Source organism: Sphaeramia orbicularis, chromosome 15 (assembly GCF_902148855.1).
Source record: "Sphaeramia orbicularis chromosome 15, fSphaOr1.1, whole genome shotgun sequence".
In the NCBI taxonomy this organism is placed as follows: Eukaryota; Metazoa; Chordata; class Actinopteri; order Kurtiformes; family Apogonidae; genus Sphaeramia; species Sphaeramia orbicularis.
This window is the reverse complement of record NC_043971.1, coordinates 625,375-644,762: the sequence shown is the minus strand read 5'-3', so window position 1 is coordinate 644,762 and position 19,388 is coordinate 625,375. Positions and strand designations below refer to the sequence as shown.

The following is a 19,388-nucleotide window of genomic DNA, read 5'->3' as shown; positions in this document are numbered from 1 at the left end:
ACCCAAAAGTTGTGACTTTTTTTTTTTTTTAAAGCAAGTTTTCTCTATTGTATCTGTTTTCTCATACAGAAATAAATACATGTTAAAGATGTTGGTCTTTATTAATAGCTCACTATCACATACGAACTTAATATGCAAAACTTTATTTTACACTTCTGTATGCATTCAGTATGTCAAAAAAACCAAGAATTTCCAATCATGTTTCTTGGACAAAAAACATCTGCGATTTTATAACAATTTTCAGGACAGAAGTCAGTGTTCTGTTGTTATGTTAATTGTGTTAAACAACAACCGTCAGGAGGAATAATTACTGATAAAACTAAAGTGAATAACTTCTTTTACTTAGAAACTTATGACAAAATTACAAACTTTGAAAGTAAAACATCACCTGACATTTATATGACAGTATTAAACGATATATTTACTTCAACAGGACTCTTAAAACAATATACAAGCAACTGAAACGATCTGTTTGAACAATTACATACAGTCATGTGATATGTTAGAATTTAGATTGTTATCAGTTTATTTTTTTTATATGAGTAAAGAATGACCCTGATCATGTGTGAGTTCTTTATTGAACACAGCACAGTTGACTTCATTTGTAAGATAAAATAAAGCACTTCTCAAAAACTTAAACAGATAAAGGAGATCACATGCAATACTGAGACACTTATTAAAGTAATATGCTTGTAAATCAACACTATTTAGAAAACAAAAGCTTATATAAATAACAGGAATAAACATATACAACATAAAAATAAGTTCCTTCATTAGGTTCGGTGGTGGATTATGGAAAGGACACTGAAGGTGAGGACAGAAAACACACACATTCTGTTAGTTCCATGGATTTACAAGGTTTCTAGATTCAACTTTTTGTTGCTCAGCTTTAGGCGTTTGTCATCTCAGTCCTTGATATTTAGACCGAGCATATTAGTGAGGCCCACCGACAGTTTGGCATCTTCATCTGTGGTCACCTCAGGACCGACCAGGCCCACAACAGGACTGACCAGGCCCACAACAGACTGGGGTTTGTCCACTTTGAAGGTTCCTCCTCTGACCACAGATGAATCTTCTGTTTGAGCCGTTGGACTGACATTAACACTCGGACCAGCGAAGTTTAGAGCGATGTCCGTTTTGGCCTCAGTTGGTGAGACATTCGTCGAGGGTGCTTTTTCCTTCGCCATTTTCAGTCTCTCCAGAATGTCGACCTTCTCCCCAGTTTTCGATGAGACGTTCACAATCGGCAGGCGAATCCCTTTGCTGACAACATAATCTTTGACTCCGGTTCCGGCTTTCGGTGACTCTAAACCATCCACGATTCCTCCTATTCCATCCATGCAGTTGGTGGGCAGCTTATGGAATATGAAGGCAGGAACCTCCACTTCAGTGTTGGCCACGTCGGTTTCAGAGTCTGCCCCACTTCCCTCATCATCGGTGTTCGACTTCAGGCCCCATTTGAAGGGCCATTTCAACTTACTCTTTGGAGAATCTTTAACTTTAGCTTCTCCCTCTGCTGTGATATCGAGTTCAGGTGTGTTGAGACTGGTGTTGATTCCAGGAGCAGAAACACTGACGTCAGCTGATTCTCCTTCTACACTGGGAACGCTAACATTCACATCAGTCGAGGCGTTCACCTCTGCGCTGGGATCGACTTCTGCAGATTTTTTAAAGCCAAACTTTGGAAAATTGATGTGTGGCAATTTTGGCTTTTCAAGATTGGTATTTACATTTGGTGCTTTCACGTCCACCTCTGGTCCTTGGATGTCTCCCTCTATCTTTGGGGTATTTAAGTCGATGTTGGTATCTGCTGAAGGGGTCCCTACATTGACCTTGGGCGCGTCTATTTCAGCCTCCAGGGATGGATTAACAGTAGGAACGTCTACTTCTGGACTTGAAAGACCAAGTGATGGAACATTAAAATGAGGCAGTTTAAAGTCGCCCAGGCTGGATTCAAATTCAGGTGGCTTCAACTCTAGAAGAGGTTCTTTGAGGTCTGCTTTTGGGAGGTTTACGTCCACATTTGGGGAAGAAACATCCAAAATTTCTAAACCATCAGTGTTCAAAGACACTGGTGCTTCCAGTTCAGCTGAGAGGTTTCCATCAGTTTTTGGTGCTGAAAAGTTCAGGTCTGGTGCAAGACCAGGTCCCTTTAATTCTCCATTTGGTAGAGTCAAATCAGGTGTATTTACATCAGCTGTGGGTAAATTCAGATCCCCATCTGGACCTTTAACTGTTGGAGCAGACAGACTTAAGCCTGGTAGACTGAGGTCAGCTTTGGGGGCTGACAGATTAAGGGCACTGGCGTCTACGTCAGGACCTTTTATGTCTGCTGTAGGCAGATTCAGATCTAAACCTGGAGTAGTGACAGCAGCAGAAACATCCACATCTGGTGCTGGAACTTCAGCCTTTGGCAGCTGGAGACCTACATCTGGACTCTGGAGTTCTCCATCAACTTCAACATTTGGTGCTTTAACTCTAGGTCCAGATAACCCAAACTTTGGCCATTTGATTTTTGGCAGCTTCAATTTTGCATCTGGGACATCAGCCTCTGGAGCCTCAAGGTTTACGGCAGGGCCTTGGAGATCAGCGTTCGGTGTAACGATGTCACCTTTGATCTTTGGTGCAGACAAGGACAGATCTGCTGCATTTAGGTCCATGTTGGGTGTGTCAACATCCAGTTCAGGCAAGCTGAGACTGGCATCCACATCTGGTGCTTTTAAATCTGCATCTAATTCAGGGGCTTTTAATTTCCCCCCTTTGAGTTTTGGTAATTTCAGTTTAGGTAACTTTATCTTACCATGGGGTGGGTCAACATCAACATTAGGACCATTAAGGTCAACATCTGGACATTTAACATTAACATCCGGGGTGCTGATATTTAGATCTGGAGTGTCAATGTTTGGTGCAGGTACATCCACATCTGGTGGACTCACATCCACACCAGGTCCATTGACCTCCACACCTGGTACTATCACATCAGCATCCAGGTCAGCCTTTGGACCACTTACACTGCCAAACTTAGGCTTTTTAAAGTTAAACCATTTGAATTTTCCTGATGGGGCTTCGATATCTGGACCATCTATGTCTATGTTGGGACTTTCAAGATCAGCTTTTGGTAAGTCTATGTCTACATCTGGTGCAATCACCTCGCCATCAATATTTGGGGCTGACAAATTCAAGTCAGCATCCAGATCTACGTCAGGGCTTTTCACCTTTGGACCTGAGATAGACCACCTGGGCTTTTTAAGGGTAGGCCATTTGATCTTCCCAGATGGAGCCTCTACATCTACATCTGGTGTTTTGACATCAACTGCAACATTAGGTATGTTCATATCAGCTTCAGGCAGATTCAGTGATGGGTCTGGAGCAGAGACACTCAGGTCTGGGGTTTTCACATCTGTATTCACATCAACATCTGGGGCTTTCACCTTTGGCCCAAAAAACTTAGGTTTCTTGAGTGTTGGGAACCGGATTTTTCCTGATGGTGCCGCAACATCTACATCTGGTGCTTGAACATCAAGGTCGGCTTTGGGCAAAGCCACATCAACATCTGGTGTGCTGATTGCGCCATCAACATTTGGTCCAGAAACATCAACATCTGGTGTGTTCACATCCATGTTCAGGTCCAGATCAGGTTTGGAGCTGTGAAATCTGGGCTTCTTCCACTTTAAATGAGGCCAGTTGATTTTCCCTGAAGGAGCATCAACATCAAGATCTGGAGTCTTAACGTCTATATCGGGAACTTCTGGGTGATTCACTTCAGCCCCTGGTAAATCAATATCACCATCAACATTCGGAACTGAGACTTGGAAATCCGGTGCCGTCACCTCTGTATCTAGGTCTGCTTTTGGGCTGTGAAGTCTGGGCTTCTTCCACTTCAAATGGGGCCAGTTAATTTTACCACTGGGAGCTTCTACATCAATATTTGGGGTTTCTACATCTAGATCTGGGCCTTTTACCTCAGCTTTTGGCAAATTAATATCACAGTTTGGTGCACTTATCTCCCCATCAACCTTAGGAAGTGAGACATCAACACCTGGAGTGTTCAGGACAGGATCTACATCCAAATCTGCTTTAGGACCGTGCAGTTTGGCCTTCTTCCACTTCAGATGCGGCCAGTTGATTTTCCCAGAGGGAGCCTCCATATCAAGATTTGGGGTTTGCACATCAAGATTGGGGCATTTAAGGTCAGCTTTAGGCAAATTAACATCAATATCAGGTGCATCTAGAGCTGCGTCAATTTTTGGTGCACCCAGACTGACATCAGCTGCAGGAAGGTCCGCCTCGGGCCCTTTAACCTTCGGACTTTTCCATTTAAGATGGGGCCATTTGATTCCACCTGAGGGCATGTCAATGTCAGGACTTGGGGCCTCTAAATTTACGTCAGGGCCATTCAGATCCACTTTTGGTCCATTCAGGTCTAAATCTAGACTATCCAGATCTACGTGAGGGGCTGACACGTTGACATCTGGTGTTTCCAGTTTTCCACTGACTGAGGGAACATCTACATCTCCATCTATTCCCCCTGAAACATCCAGGTCTGTTTTTGGGAGGCCGATTTTGGGTAGACTAAAGTGGGGCATGGTGAACTTTGGGGCCTGGTATTTGGCGGCCTTGATGTCTGGTTTTTCAATGTGGACTGAGGCATCGGGTGTGTTGAGCTTTGGAGTTGAGATGTTGACTTCAGGGGCTTTGACGGTTCCATTGACGTCTGGTCCAGATAAACTAAGACCAGGAATGTCTCCATTGACAGTGGGAACACTTATTCCATCCCCCAACCCCCCAGCTGATGCATCCAGGGACAGATCCTTATTCAGGGTTTGGATCTGTTGATAAAGACGTCAAAGACAAAGTCTAGTTAATGCCTACAACACACATGGACTGGATCAGCTGTTGAATGAACTCACATACATGTCCGATTTAAAGCTGTGCCAAGAAACCACAGTGGAACTCTGTACCATGAACCTACTGGACATATTATTACAATAAAAAAAACATGTTTTATTATTATCTTATTTAGTTACTAGAATTATCAAGTGTTTTCATTAACAAATCTAAATCCAGGTTTCTGTCTATAGTCTGGATGTTGGTGTCAGGTCCTGGGTCTGTTTTCTGTCTATAGTCTGGATGTTGGTGTCAGCTCCTGGGTCTGTTTTCTGTCTATAGTCTGGATGTTGGTGTCAGCTCCTGGGTCTGTTTTCTGTCTATAGTCTGGATGTTGGCGTCAGCTCCTGGGTCTGTTTTCTGTCTATAGTCTGGATGTTGGTGTCAGCTCCTGGGTCTGTTTTCTGTCTATAGTCTGGATGTTGGTGTCAGCTCCTGGGTCTGTTTTCTGTCTATAGTCTGGATGTTGGTGTCAGGTCCTGGGTCTGTTTTCTGTCTATAGTCTGGATGTTGGCGTCAGCTCCTGGGTCTGTTTTCTGTCTATAGTCTGGATGTTGGTGTCAGGTCCTGGGTCTGTTTTCTGTCTATAGTCTGGATGTTGGTGTCAGCTCCTGGGTCTGTTTTCTGTCTATAGTCTGGATGTTGGCGTCAGCTCCTGGGTCTGTTTTCTGTCTATAGTCTGGATGTTGGTGTCAGCTCCTGGGTCTGTTTTCTGTCTATAGTCTGGATGTTGGCGTCAGCTCCTGGGTCTGTTTTCTGTCTATAGTCTGGATGTTGGTGTCAGCTCCTGGGTCTGTTTTCTGTCTATAGTCTGGATGTTGGTGTCAGGTCCTGGGTCTGTTTTCTGTCTATGTGGGTCCAACAGCTTCAGTATGAATGTGACTGGTTGGACTTTGGATCCTTACATCTGCTCCGTGGTCCAGCCTCAGTCCCAGTGGGCCCAGGTCAGTACCGGCGCTCAGCTCCTTCTTAGTCAGGACCTTCATGTTGTCGTCGTACGGCTCCAACACCTTCAGAATATACTGGACCTCGTTTTTGCTGAGATGGTCCAGGTGGATGGTGGCTGCAACGATCTCATCCCCTGGAGGAAGTTTTTCAGAAGTCAACGTAGTGCCAGGTTTTTCTGACCTGGTTGGCTTTTGCCGCGTTTCCACTGCGTGGTACTGGCTCGACTGGGCTCGGCCTTTTTGCGTTTCCATTACGAAAAAGGACCTGGAATCTGGTACCCGGTACTAGTTTTTTGGTATCACCTCCGCTGAGGTTCCAAGCGACACTAAACCGTGACATATAAACACTGCAGACCACTGATTGGTCAGACAGTTTTCTGTGTGACCCGCCCTTTTACAAAAACAGATGAGGAAGTAGACAGTAAATCTGTGGGTCCATTAATCCACATGACAACAGATAAACTACACCATGGTCGGTCCAGGAGATTCAGTCTTTGGTGGCCGATGTAAAAATTCAGACGAGACAACACACAATAAGTGAGTTTTCAGCAACTCTGAGCAGACGACACAGAAATAACGCGCCACATCGCTATGACGACCAGGTACTGTAAAGTCAGTAGTATCCTGGAATGGAAACGGTCTGCAGGAATACCAAGCAGAGCCGACCGATACCACGCAGTGGAAACACAGCATTTGTGTCACAGTCCAGCAGGACTTCCACATCCATACCTGCTTCTAGAGGGTTAGGGTTAGGGTTAAACTGGTTGTCTTTGTGTGGATGTCCACTTCCATACCTGCTCGTAGACCGCTCTTCTGAGCGACCACATCATCTGTGATTCCAGTGATCACCACTCCTTGGTCGGAGTCATCCAGGACCAGGCTCTGGGAAAAGGTTCTGCTCTTCATGTCCCCGCTCTAAAAAGACAATATTTATTTAGATTGTTCATACATTTAATATTTATACAAATATATAAATAGCATTCAATCAGACAGGTGCTTCAGTCAAAACCATTTCCTTTTGCAATATAAAATAATAATGTTTATAGTGTGAACATTTGTACTCATTTGTGTCTATAAATAGCATTAGTTGATCAGTTCATTAATTCATTGGCCCTTTTCAAACTGTAACGATGATTCTATGCCCAAAGGAAATTAATCATATAATGTACAATATAACATAATACAATAGAATATTAACCTAATTGTGTGTGTACATATATATATATATATATATATATATATATATATATATATATATATATATATATATGTGTGTATATATGTGTATATATGTGTGTGTGTGTGTGTGTGTATATATATATATATATATATATATGCACAGTACATGCTTATACCTACCATTATTTTTAGGTGTATTTACATGCACATATCATGGAATTTATAGCATGAAAACCATGGAAACGCCAAGACACAGCGATGGAATCTGAAAAAAAAGAAAAGAATGTCAACATTAGACCACAGACCAAGTCTACCACAGACCAGGTCTGTTATATTCACACATTAGACCATAGACCAGGTCTACCACAGACTAGTTATGTCTGTTATATTCACACTAAACCCTGGTGTTGGCGTCAGTGTTCCATCTGTGTGTGACTGACATGAGACCAGATCCTGCTCTGTGGTCCTTCTGGTCACATCCTTCCATCATTCTGGAATAAAGCCTATGTTTTGGATGGGTGGGGATACTCTGGAAGGTTCTGATCCAATCTGGAGATGTTTGGTTCTGGTCCAGTCTGTGGGTGTCTGGTTCTGGTCCGCCTGCACACCTGCAGTTGTGCTGCTTTTTCACCCTCAGTATGCAGAACTGTGTCTGTCTGTCTTTACCATCAGTCTGTGTCTGCCTTTACCATCAGTCTGTGTCTGCCTTTACCATCAGTCTGTGTCTGCCTTTACCATCAGTCTGTGTCTGCCTTTACCATCAGTCTGTCTGCCTTTACCATCAGTCTGTCTGCCTTTACCATCAGTCTGTGTCTGCCTTTACCATCAGTCTGTGTCTGTCTTTACCATCAGTCTGTCTGCCTTTACCATCAGTCTGTGTCTGCCTTTACCATCAGTCTGTGTCTGTCTTTACCATCAGTCTGTCTGCCTTTACCATCAGTCTGTGTCTGCCTTTACCATCAGTCTGTCTGTCTTTACCATCAGTCTGTGTCTGCCTTTACCATCAGTCTGTCTGCCTTTACCATCAGTCTGTGTCTGCCTTTACCATCAGTCTGTCTGTCTTTACCATCAGTCTGTGTCTGCCTTTACCATCAGTCTGTCTGCCTTTACCATCAGTCTGTGTCTGCCTTTACCATCAGTCTGTCTGCCTTTACCATCAGTCTGTGTCTGCCTTTACCATCAGTCTGTGTCTGTCTTTACCATCAGTCTGTGTCTGCCTTTACCATCAGTCTGTGTCTGCCTTTACCATCAGTCTGTCTGCCTTTACCATCAGTCTGTGTCTGCCTTTACCATCAGTCTGTCTGTCTTTACCATCAGTCTGTGTCTGCCTTTACCATCAGTCTGTCTGCCTTTACCATCAGTCTGTGTCTGCCTTTACCATCAGTCTGTCTGCCTTTACCATCAGTCTGTGTCTGCCTTTACCATCAGTCTGTGTCTGTCTTTACCATCAGTCTGTGTCTGCCTTTACCATCAGTCTGTGTCTGCCTTTACCATCAGTCTGTCTGTCTTTACCATCAGTCTGTGTCTGCCTTTACCATCAGTCTGTGTCTGCCTTTACCATCAGTCTGTCTGTCTTTACCATCAGTCTGTGTCTGCCTTTACCATCAGTCTGTGTCTGCCTTTACCATCAGTCTGTCTGTCTTTACCATCAGTCTGTGTCTGCCTTTACCATCAGTCTGTCTGTCTTTACCATCAGTCTGTGTCTGCCTTTACCATCAGTCTGTCTGCCTTTACCATCAGTCTGTGTCTGCCTTTACCATCAGTCTGTCTGTCTTTACCATCAGTCTGTGTCTGCCTTTACCATCAGTCTGTCTGTCTTTACCATCAGTCTGTGTCTGCCTTTACCATCAGTCTGTGTCTGCCTTTACCATCAGTCTGTGTCTGCCTTTACCATCAGTCTGTGTCTGTCTTTACCATCAGTCTGTCTGTCTTTACCATCAGTCTGTGTCTGTCTTTACCATCAGTCTGTGTCTGCCTTTACCATCAGTCTGTGTCTGCCTTTACCATCAGTCTGTGTCTGTCTTTACCATCAGTCTGTGTCTGCCTTTACCATCAGTCTGTGTCTGCCTTTACCATCAGTCTGTGTCTGTCTTTACCATCAGTCTGTCTGTCTTTACCATCAGTCTGTGTCTGTCTTTACCATCAGTCTGTGTCTGCCTTTACCATCAGTCTGTGTCTGCGTTTACCATCAGTCTGTGTCTGTCTTTACCATCAGTCTGTGTCTGCCTTTACCATCAGTCTGTGTCTGCCTTTACCATCAGTCTGTCTGTCTTTACCATCAGTCTGTGTCTGCCTTTACCATCAGTCTGTCTGTCTTTACCATCAGTCTGTGTCTGCCTTTACCATCAGTCTGTGTCTGCCTTTACCATCAGTCTGTCTGCCTTTACCATCAGTCTGTGTCTGCCTTTACCATCAGTCTGTCTGTCTTTACCATCAGTCTGTGTCTGCCTTTACCATCAGTCTGTCTGCCTTTACCATCAGTCTGTGTCTGCCTTTACCATCAGTCTGTCTGTCTTTACCATCAGTCTGTGTCTGCCTTTACCATCAGTCTGTCTGCCTTTACCATCAGTCTGTGTCTGCCTTTACCATCAGTCTGTCTGCCTTTACCATCAGTCTGTGTCTGCCTTTACCATCAGTCTGTGTCTGTCTTTACCATCAGTCTGTGTCTGCCTTTACCATCAGTCTGTGTCTGCCTTTACCATCAGTCTGTCTGTCTTTACCATCAGTCTGTGTCTGCCTTTACCATCAGTCTGTCTGCCTTTACCATCAGTCTGTGTCTGCCTTTACCATCAGTCTGTCTGTCTTTACCATCAGTCTGTGTCTGCCTTTACCATCAGTCTGTCTGCCTTTACCATCAGTCTGTGTCTGCCTTTACCATCAGTCTGTCTGCCTTTACCATCAGTCTGTGTCTGCCTTTACCATCAGTCTGTGTCTGTCTTTACCATCAGTCTGTGTCTGCCTTTACCATCAGTCTGTGTCTGCCTTTACCATCAGTCTGTCTGTCTTTACCATCAGTCTGTGTCTGCCTTTACCATCAGTCTGTGTCTGCCTTTACCATCAGTCTGTCTGTCTTTACCATCAGTCTGTGTCTGCCTTTACCATCAGTCTGTCTGTCTTTACCATCAGTCTGTGTCTGCCTTTACCATCAGTCTGTCTGTCTTTACCATCAGTCTGTGTCTGCCTTTACCATCAGTCTGTCTGTCTTTACCATCAGTCTGTGTCTGCCTTTACCATCAGTCTGTGTCTGTCTTTACCATCAGTCTGTGTCTGCCTTTACCATCAGTCTGTCTGTCTTTACCATCAGTCTGTGTCTGCCTTTTTTCATCTCCTCCCTCTGACAGTGAAGCCACGCCCACATCCAGATCACCTCAGGCCTCAGGAATCCAAATCTTCTACCAGATGAGAATGTGTGTGTGCATGTGGACCAGGTTCGACTGCATTCTGAACCACACACACAGCAACCAACCACACCCAGCATCAAACAACTGAAACAGGCCCAAAGCAGCTGAAACAGGCCCAAAGCACCTGAAACAGGCACCAAAGCAGCTGAAACAGGCACCAAAGCAGCTGAAACAAACAGGCCCAGGGCAGCTGAAGCAGGCCCAAAGCAGCTGAAACAGGCCCAAAGCAGCTGAAACAGGCACCAAAGCAGCTGAAACAAACAGGCCCAGGGCAGCTGAAGCAGGCCCAAAGCAGCTGAAACAGGCACCAAAGCAGCTGAAACAAACAGGCCCAGGGCAGCTGAAGCAGGCCCAAAGCAGCTGAAACAGGCACCAAAGCAGCTGAAACAGGCACCAAAGCAGCTGAAACAAACAGGCCCAGGGCAGCTGAAGCAGGCCCAAAGCAGCTGAAACAGGCCCAAAGCAGCTGAAACAGGCACCAAAGCAGCTGAAACAGGCACCAAAGCAGCTGAAACAGGCCCAAAGCAGCTGAAACAGGCACCAAAGCAGCTGAAACAGGCACCAAAGCAGCTGAAACAAACAGGCCCAGGGCAGCTGAAGCAGGCCCAAAGCAGCTGAAACAGGCACCAAAGCAGCTGATACAAACAGGCCCAGGGCAGCTGAAGCAGGCCCAAAGCACCTGAAACAGGCACCAAAGCAGCTGAAACAGGCACCAAAGCAGCTGAAACAAACAGGCCCAGGGCAGCTGAAGCAGGCCCAAAGCAGCTGAAACAGGCACCAAAGCAGCTGAAACAAACAGGCCCAGGGCAGCTGAAGCAGGCCCAAAGCAGCTGAAACAGGCACCAAAGCAGCTGAAACAGGCACCAAAGCAGCTGAAACAAACAGGCCCAGGGCAGCTGAAGCAGGCCCAAAGCAGCTGAAACAGGCACCAAAGCAGCTGAAACAAACAGGCCCAGGGCAGCTGAAGCAGGCCCAAAGCAGCTGAAACAGGCACCAAAGCAGCTGAAACAGGCACCAAAGCAGCTGAAACAAACAGGCCCAGGGCAGCTGAAGCAGGCCCAAAGCAGCTGAAACAGGCCCAAAGCAGCTGAAACACGCACCAAAGCAGCTGAAACAGGCACCAAAGCAGCTGAAACAGGCACCAAAGCAGCTGAAACAGGCACCAAAGCAGCTGAAACAAACAGGCCCAGGGCAGCTGAAGCAGGCCCAAAGCAGCTGAAACAGGCACCAAAGCAGCTGAAACAGGCACCAAAGCAGCTGAAACAAACAGGCCCAGGGCAGCTGAAGCAGGCCCAAAGCAGCTGAAACAGGCCCAAAGCAGCTGAAACAGGCACCAAAGCAGCTGAAACAGGCACCAAAGCAGCTGAAACAAACAGGCCCAGGGCAGCTGAAGCAGGCCCAAAGCAGCTGAAACAGGCACCAAAGCAGCTGAAACAGGCCCAAAGCAGCTGAGGCAGGCCCAGTCACAGATAATTCAACCAACAGAAGCTTCTGTTCAATGGAAACACAAAATATCCACCTCTGATTCAAATCTGGAACATTGAACACATTTAATCTGATGAACTGTTCAACTAATGAGCACAGGGCGGTTCAGTTCACATTTGGAACATATATGACGGTGTGTTCTAACACATATATGATGGTGGGTTCTAACACATGAATGATGGTGTGTTCTAACACATATACTGTATGTTGGTGTGTTCTAACACATTTGTTGGTGTGTTCTAACACACATATGATGGTGTGTTCTAACACATATATGTTGATGTGTTCTAACACATATATGACGGTGTGTTCTAACACATATATGTTGGTGTGTTCTAACACATATATGTTGGTGTGTTCTATCACACATATGACGTTGTGTTCTAACACAATATGACGGTGTGTTCTAACACATATGTTGGTGTGTTCTGACACATATATGTTGGTGTGTTCTAACACACATATGATGGTGTGTTGTAACACATATATGACGGTGTGTTCTAACACATATATGACGGTGTGTTCTAACACATATATGTTGGTGTGTTCTAGCACATATATGACGTTGTGTTCTAACACAATATGACGGTGTGTTCTAACACATATGTTGGTGTGTTCTAACACATATATGTTGGTGTGTTCTAACACATATATGTTGGTGTGTTCTAACACACATATGATGGTTTGTTCTTCTAAATGTTCCACAGGTAGAACCCGTCCAGTCCATGTATTGCCATGTGCAGACAGTATTTACGGTCGATCTGACTCTAATCTTCATCTGGACTTAAACCCATTCTAACCCCAGAACCAACAGCATTTAGGACTGGACTAGTCTGGACCACAGACTCACATTCGGTCAAGTTAAACTCCTTTTATTCTTTAACCATTTGACTTGTAGACCAGTGTTATCATTTGAGCCAACGAATAAATGTTGTGTTAACAGACCTGAAAACCCAACCACAGCACAACGAATCCACCATGAACCCTGAACGTGTGCTGCTTATCTGAGCAGCTTTGCGTTCATGTTCCTGTCATCTTCATGTTGATACTCAACTACCTTTGATTTCCAATGAAACAACAAACGATCATAAATGACATCATTTCACACTGAGCCCAGGTTCTGCTCTGCACTCCTGGAAACACAAAGTGGCATTCCTTCCAGGACGGAAGAAAAACAAATATCACAGACTTCCAAATAAGCAACAGGGTGTTGTGGGTAATAGGTGTGGCCTCTAGAACAGGGTGGTGACATTAAAACCACATAGAATCCAACCAAAGGGTGTGGAGTTCACATTTACTAATGTGCACCAGTTCCAAATTCGATGTATTAATGAGCAAAGCTGGATGTGAACTAGATCAGCCAGCGTTCATCTGCAGGTGTTCGGTTTCATCAGGATTCAAATGGACCGACCGAAAAGGCAACATAATCCGCAATTCATGACTTTCACTGCTTTGCCATTTTGTGAGAGAATGTAAAAAAAAAAAAAAAAAAAAAAAAAACTGTCCAAAAGCAAATGTACTTTTAGCAACAGCTGACCAAAAAGACTAAATAAGTTCTTGCTTCCTTTATCTGTAATTTATCACCATTACACTGAGGTGTATTATCAGCAGCAGCAGTGTGTCAAATGGTACAAAACTTTCCAAATCCTGTTGCATTTTTATGTCATGATCAAAAATAAACTAATGTGCTTTACAATTAAAAAAAAAAACTATTTAAAAATACACAAATATAGAAAAAGACGGAGCAAAAAGACTTTCATAATGAATTAAACACAAAGAAATAAAGGTTTGAAAGTGCAGCTTCATGTTCCAGATGCAGGTGTTTGGATTTATTTTTCAAATGTCAGACTGGACTGTCTGTCTGCACTAGTACAAACCTGCATTCAGTGTTTTTTCAGATTCTTCTACATAAATATTGATCCAGTTGTGCATCTTGAACAGACACTGAGTTTCAGTGTCTGTTCAACTGATCAGAAACTGGAGGAAAATGAAAAACACCAACTGATGGAAAACAAATTACATCCAATCTGAGCTGATTTTACAAAATGAATTCAAGTTTTTGATGGTTTCAGTGATTTCATCAGTTATGGTGGTGGTCACAGGGTCTGAAACCAACCCGAGCCCGTTGGATCTGGACCGGACCAGATGGACTCACCTGTTTTTGGCGTCACACACACACACACATCCAGCTGAAGCCGGTCCAGGAGGATCCGTCTCCTCCTCAGAGATCCAGCGCCGCTCTGACCCAAGCAGCAGCTGGAGGTGCTAGTTAAATGCCTGCAGAGCAGAACCAGGAGAACAGGTCCGTCTGCATCTGCATCTGCAACTGCAGCATCTCTAACCCCACCTCCACCTCTAACCCCATCCCAACCGCTGCCCCCACCTCCACTTCCACCTGCACCACTGCCCCCAGCACCGCTTACCACACACATTAACACTAACACACAATCACACACACAGACACACACTCCCACTAACACACAATCACACACAATCACACACACACTCCCGCCTCAGTTTCAAACTCAGTCACAGAACGACTCCTTTTTGAAGCCGAAACCAGACTGACAACGCTGACAGTCACAGAAACACACACCACTGCTGAACAGGATGAACCAGGTTTACCAAACAGTGAATGCACACACACACACACACACACACACACACACAACACAACATTACACATACAACACACACACAACACACAGGCTTCATGACAGTATCATTTGGATGGCAGACATATTTGACTGTGACAGATAAACATATGGCCTATATTACCTGTATATATTCTATATTTCCTGGATATATTCTATACTTCCTGTATATATCCTTTATTACCTGTATATATATCCTATACTTCCTGTATATATTCTATATTTCCTGGATATATCCTATACTTCCTGTATATATCCTTTATTAGCTGTATATATATCCTATACTTCCTGTATATATTCTATATTTCCTGTATATATCCTATATTACTTGTATATCAACCCCTTTTAAAGAAACCAAACCTCGATCCTTCTGATCTTAATAATTTTAGACCAATTTCTAAACTCCCATTTTTATCTAAACTTTTAGAGAAAATGGTTTCAACCCAGCTTTTAGCTTTTATGTCTCATAACAGTGTCTTTGGTAAATTTCAGTCTGGTTTTAGACCTTTTCACTGTACAGAAACAGCCCTCTTCAAGGTCACCAATGACCTTCTTTAGCAGCTGACAGAGGAGAGAGCTCTATTTAATTCTTTTAGATTTCAGTGCCGCCTTCGACACTGTGGATCATAATATTTTAATTGAACATCTTAGAACCTGGGTTGGTATCAGAGATAATGCACTAGGCTGGTTTTATTCTTATCTTTTAGATAGAACCTTTGCGGTCACCATAGGCAGCCACACATCCTCCAAAATCCAGATTGCCTGTGGTGTACTGCAGGGTTCAGTTCAAGGTCCGATTTATTTTCTATTTATATGCTCCCATTTGGTGACATTTTAAATGCCACAACGTTTCTTTCCATTGCTACGCGGACAACACACAGATATACCTGCCCCTGAGACTGGATGACCCAGAAGCCTAGCTGCTGTGTCTGACTGCCTCAATGATGTAAGCCGTTGGATGGCCCAAAACTTCCTTTCCCAAAACTTCCTGTTCGGTCCACCAAATTCCACCATTGCAATAAAAAATAGCCTCAGTCCCCTCTCCTCAAACATTACACCCACTGCAAGAAATCTTGGGGTAATATTTGACTCAGTCCTCTCCTTCCAAGTACACATAAATAAAGTTATCCAGTCCTGTTTTTTCCAGCTACGAACTATTTCCAAAATCAAACTAAAAGTTCCACACTCCGACCCGGAAACAATCATCCATTCATTCATATTCACCCGACTTGACTTATTAGTATATATCCTGTATGTCCTCTCTCTCTCTCTCTCTCTCTCTCTCTCTCTCTCTCTCTCTCTCTCTCTCTCTCTATATATATATATATATATATATATATATATATATATATATATATATATATATATATATATATATATATATATATCACAGTAGACATTGAAAGCCAGTAGGATTTGTAATCCTACTAGGACAGATAGGAATTTCAGTTTGTCCTAGGACAAACTGAAATCCTATCTGTCCTAGGGTTAGGGTTAGGGGGGGTTGGGGGGGTTAGGGTTAGGGTTAATCTTCAGATCCTAATTTCTTGTAGGATTTCAGTTTGTCCTGGGACAAACTAAAATTACTATCTGTCCTAGAAGGATTATGAATTCTACTGGATTTCAATCTCTACTGTGACATATATATATATATATATATATATATATATATATATATATATATATATATATATATATATATATATATGTATATATATATATATATATATATATATATATATATACGAGGGCCGTTCAATAAGTTCATGGCCTCACCCAGAACAGAACAACACAGACTGATAATTTATATTTTATTTTTCAACATAATCTCCATTTACAGCAATGCACTTGGTCCATCGATGTTCAAGCATCACTATCCCATCACGAAAGAATGTAACATCCTGTATTATAACAACCAGTATTTCTGGGTGAGGCCATGAACTTATTGAACAGCCCTCGTACGTATGTGTGTGTGTATGTAACCTGTATATATCCTATATGTCCTGTATATATCCTAAACAGTCAGTTATTGATGACAGGAACAGTCTATATAAACAGTTTCTGTTTAAATCATTCATTTGTCCACATGCTTTGTTTTGGTTTTTTTCTGCAGTTAATGTTTTTCTTCAAATTCATGGAAACTCGTTTGTTTTAGTCGAATTCAGAACACCTGATAACCCAGTTTGAGTTCTATTGTCTTCCACTGAACACACAGCTGGGATCCACTGAGGGATCTACTGTGAATATGTACAGGCTGTGGATCTACTGTGAACATGTGACAGAGAGAGAGGAAGAGAGAGAGAGACAGAGAGATGGAGAGAGACAGAGAGAGAGACGGAGAGAGAGAGAGACAGAGAGAGAGAGAGAGACAGAGAGAGAGAGAGACGGAGAGAGAGAGAGAGACAGAGAGAGAGAGAGAGAGAGAGAGACAGAGACAGAGAGAGAGACGGAGAGAGAGACAGAGAGAGAGACAGAGAGAGACAGAGAGAGACGGAGAGACAGAGAGAGAGAGAGACAGAGAGAGAGAGACAGAGAGAGAGACGGAGAGACAGAGAGAGAGAGACACACACATTTCATTCAGTTTCTCCACTTCAGGTCTAAACTTGTGCCTTTTTAATGAATACCTGTGAGCAGCAGCAGAAGGTGTGTGTGTGTGTGTGTGGGGGGTCTAAAACAAAGGTGCACCCCCCCACACCTGTTTCCTCCAGTCCCCTTCACTCCACCTGTATGTTTGGCTTTGTGTTGTCCACTCACTCATGTCCACTCACTGAGCCTCATGTCCACTCATGTCCACTCACGTCTCTCCTTCCTCCAATTCACAGCAGAATTCTTCATTTACCAGTGATGTGCTCGTTAGCTGCACATCCTCGGAGCGCTGGGGGGTGGGTGGGTGTTGTGTGTGTGTGTATCTGTCCACAGTGTGTGTGTGTGTGTGTGTCTCTGTCCACAGTGTGTGTGTGTGTGTGTGTCTCTGTCCACAGCTCAGTGTTTAGTTGTTGCCGGGCCGGTTCTTGCATCACAGTGTTATCTGCTCAGTGGAACCAGAGTGAGGAAAGGCATGTGAGGCATGTCAAACTAACACTGACACACACTGATTCACTAACTCTGAAACTAACCCTAACCCACACTTACTCTAACCCACACTAACCCTAACCCACACTAACTCTAACCCACACTAACCCTAACCCACACTAACTCTAACCCACACTAACCCTAACCCACACTAACCCTAACCCACACTAACTCTAACCCACACTAACTCTAACCCACACTAACCCTAACCCACACTAACCCTAACCCACACTAACTCTAACCCGCACTAACCCACACTAACTCTAACCCACACTAACCCTAACCCACACTAACTCTAACCCACACTAACTCTAACCCACACTAACCCTAACCCACACTAACTCTAACCCACACTAACCCTAACCCACACTAACCCTAACCCGCACTAACTCTAACCCACACTAACTCTAACCCGCACTAACCCACACTAACTCTAACCCACACTAACCCTAACCCACACTAACTCTAACCCACACTAACTCTAACCCACACTAACCCTAACCCACACTAACCCTAACCCAAACCCACACTAACTCTAACCCACACATATAATCAAACTATATGACATCACACATCAGAAACTAAAAAAAGGCTTTAGGTTCAAACAGAAGCCGAAGGGATGGAACTGACAGGTGGAATAGATCTACTGGATCCTAAAAGGCCTCACTCTTTAAATGAGCCATATTTTGTACCATAATACTGAATACACCATGTCTGGCTTTGATTGGCAGGTGTGTGTGTGTTTGTTACAGTCTTTGTCACAGTTGCCGTCTCACTCACATGTTCAGAGAATGTCGTCCAACTGCATTCAGTTCTACACACATAGGAGCGGTTCTACCATGGTACCTTTACTGCAGACTGACTTCAGTTCCTGCTGACCTCTGGCCCCTCACACTCACACCATGGACTGTTCACACTGCTGACCTCTGACCCCTCACACTCACACCATGGACTGTTCACACTGCTGACCTCTGACCCCTCACACTCACACCATGGACTGTTCACACTGCTGACCTCTGACCCCTCACACTCACACCATGGACTGTTCACACTGCTGACCTCTGACCCCTGGCCATCAGACTGTTGAACAGCCACAGTAAACAGGACCTGTTCCAAACCTGCTGCTGCCCCGTTACTGCAATAATATGAAGCACTTTATTACATTAAATGGCTCAGGTGGCAGAGCGGGTCGTCCAATAACCAAAGGGTTGGCGGTTTGAATCCCGCTCTGTCCATGTGCTGTTGTGTCCTTGGGCAAGACACTTCACCCTCCTTGCCTCCAGTGCCACTCACACTGGTGTATGAATGCGTATGAATGTTTGGTGGTGGTCAGAGGGGCCGTAGGCACGAATTGGCAGCCATGCTTCTGTCAGTCTGCCCCCCCCCCAGGGCAGCTGTGGCTACAGATGTAGTTTACCACCATCAGAGGGAGAATGTGAGAGCGAACGAATAATGGATCAATAATGTAAAGCGATTTGGGTGTCTAGAAAAGCGCTATATAAAATCCAATCCATTACTATACACTTTAGTTTTTAGTCTTCTAGTCTTTTCAATTTTTATACACACACACACACATATATATATATGAAATGTTTACAGTATTTTATGTTACTTTTATATTTTTCAAGGTGTGTTTTTATTTTTTTTATTATAAACTGACACTGTGGTGAGCCAAGCACTGATATTTCGTTTAATAAGGTACTGATGGTGCATTTATTGAATGATAATAAAGGAAGTCTGAAATTCTCTCGTATCACTGGAGT

At 43.9% G+C, this 19,388-nt stretch overlaps 1 protein-coding gene across 1 annotated transcript; it reads right to left on the bottom strand.

Moving 5' to 3' along the window:
• Positions 1 to 85: 85 nt before the first annotated feature.
• LOC115434202 (neuroblast differentiation-associated protein AHNAK-like) lies at positions 86 to 14,181 on the bottom strand. Its single transcript, XM_030156008.1, has 5 exons — positions 14,055 to 14,181; positions 7,194 to 7,278; positions 6,629 to 6,749; positions 5,793 to 5,968; positions 86 to 4,829 (listed from the first exon to the last, which is right to left on the bottom strand). Exons 2-5 carry the CDS (start codon positions 7,194 to 7,196, stop codon positions 906 to 908), a joined length of 4,224 nt encoding a protein of 1,407 aa, XP_030011868.1. The 5' UTR covers positions 7,197 to 7,278; positions 14,055 to 14,181; the 3' UTR covers positions 86 to 905.
• Positions 14,182 to 19,388: the final 5,207 nt, after the last annotated feature.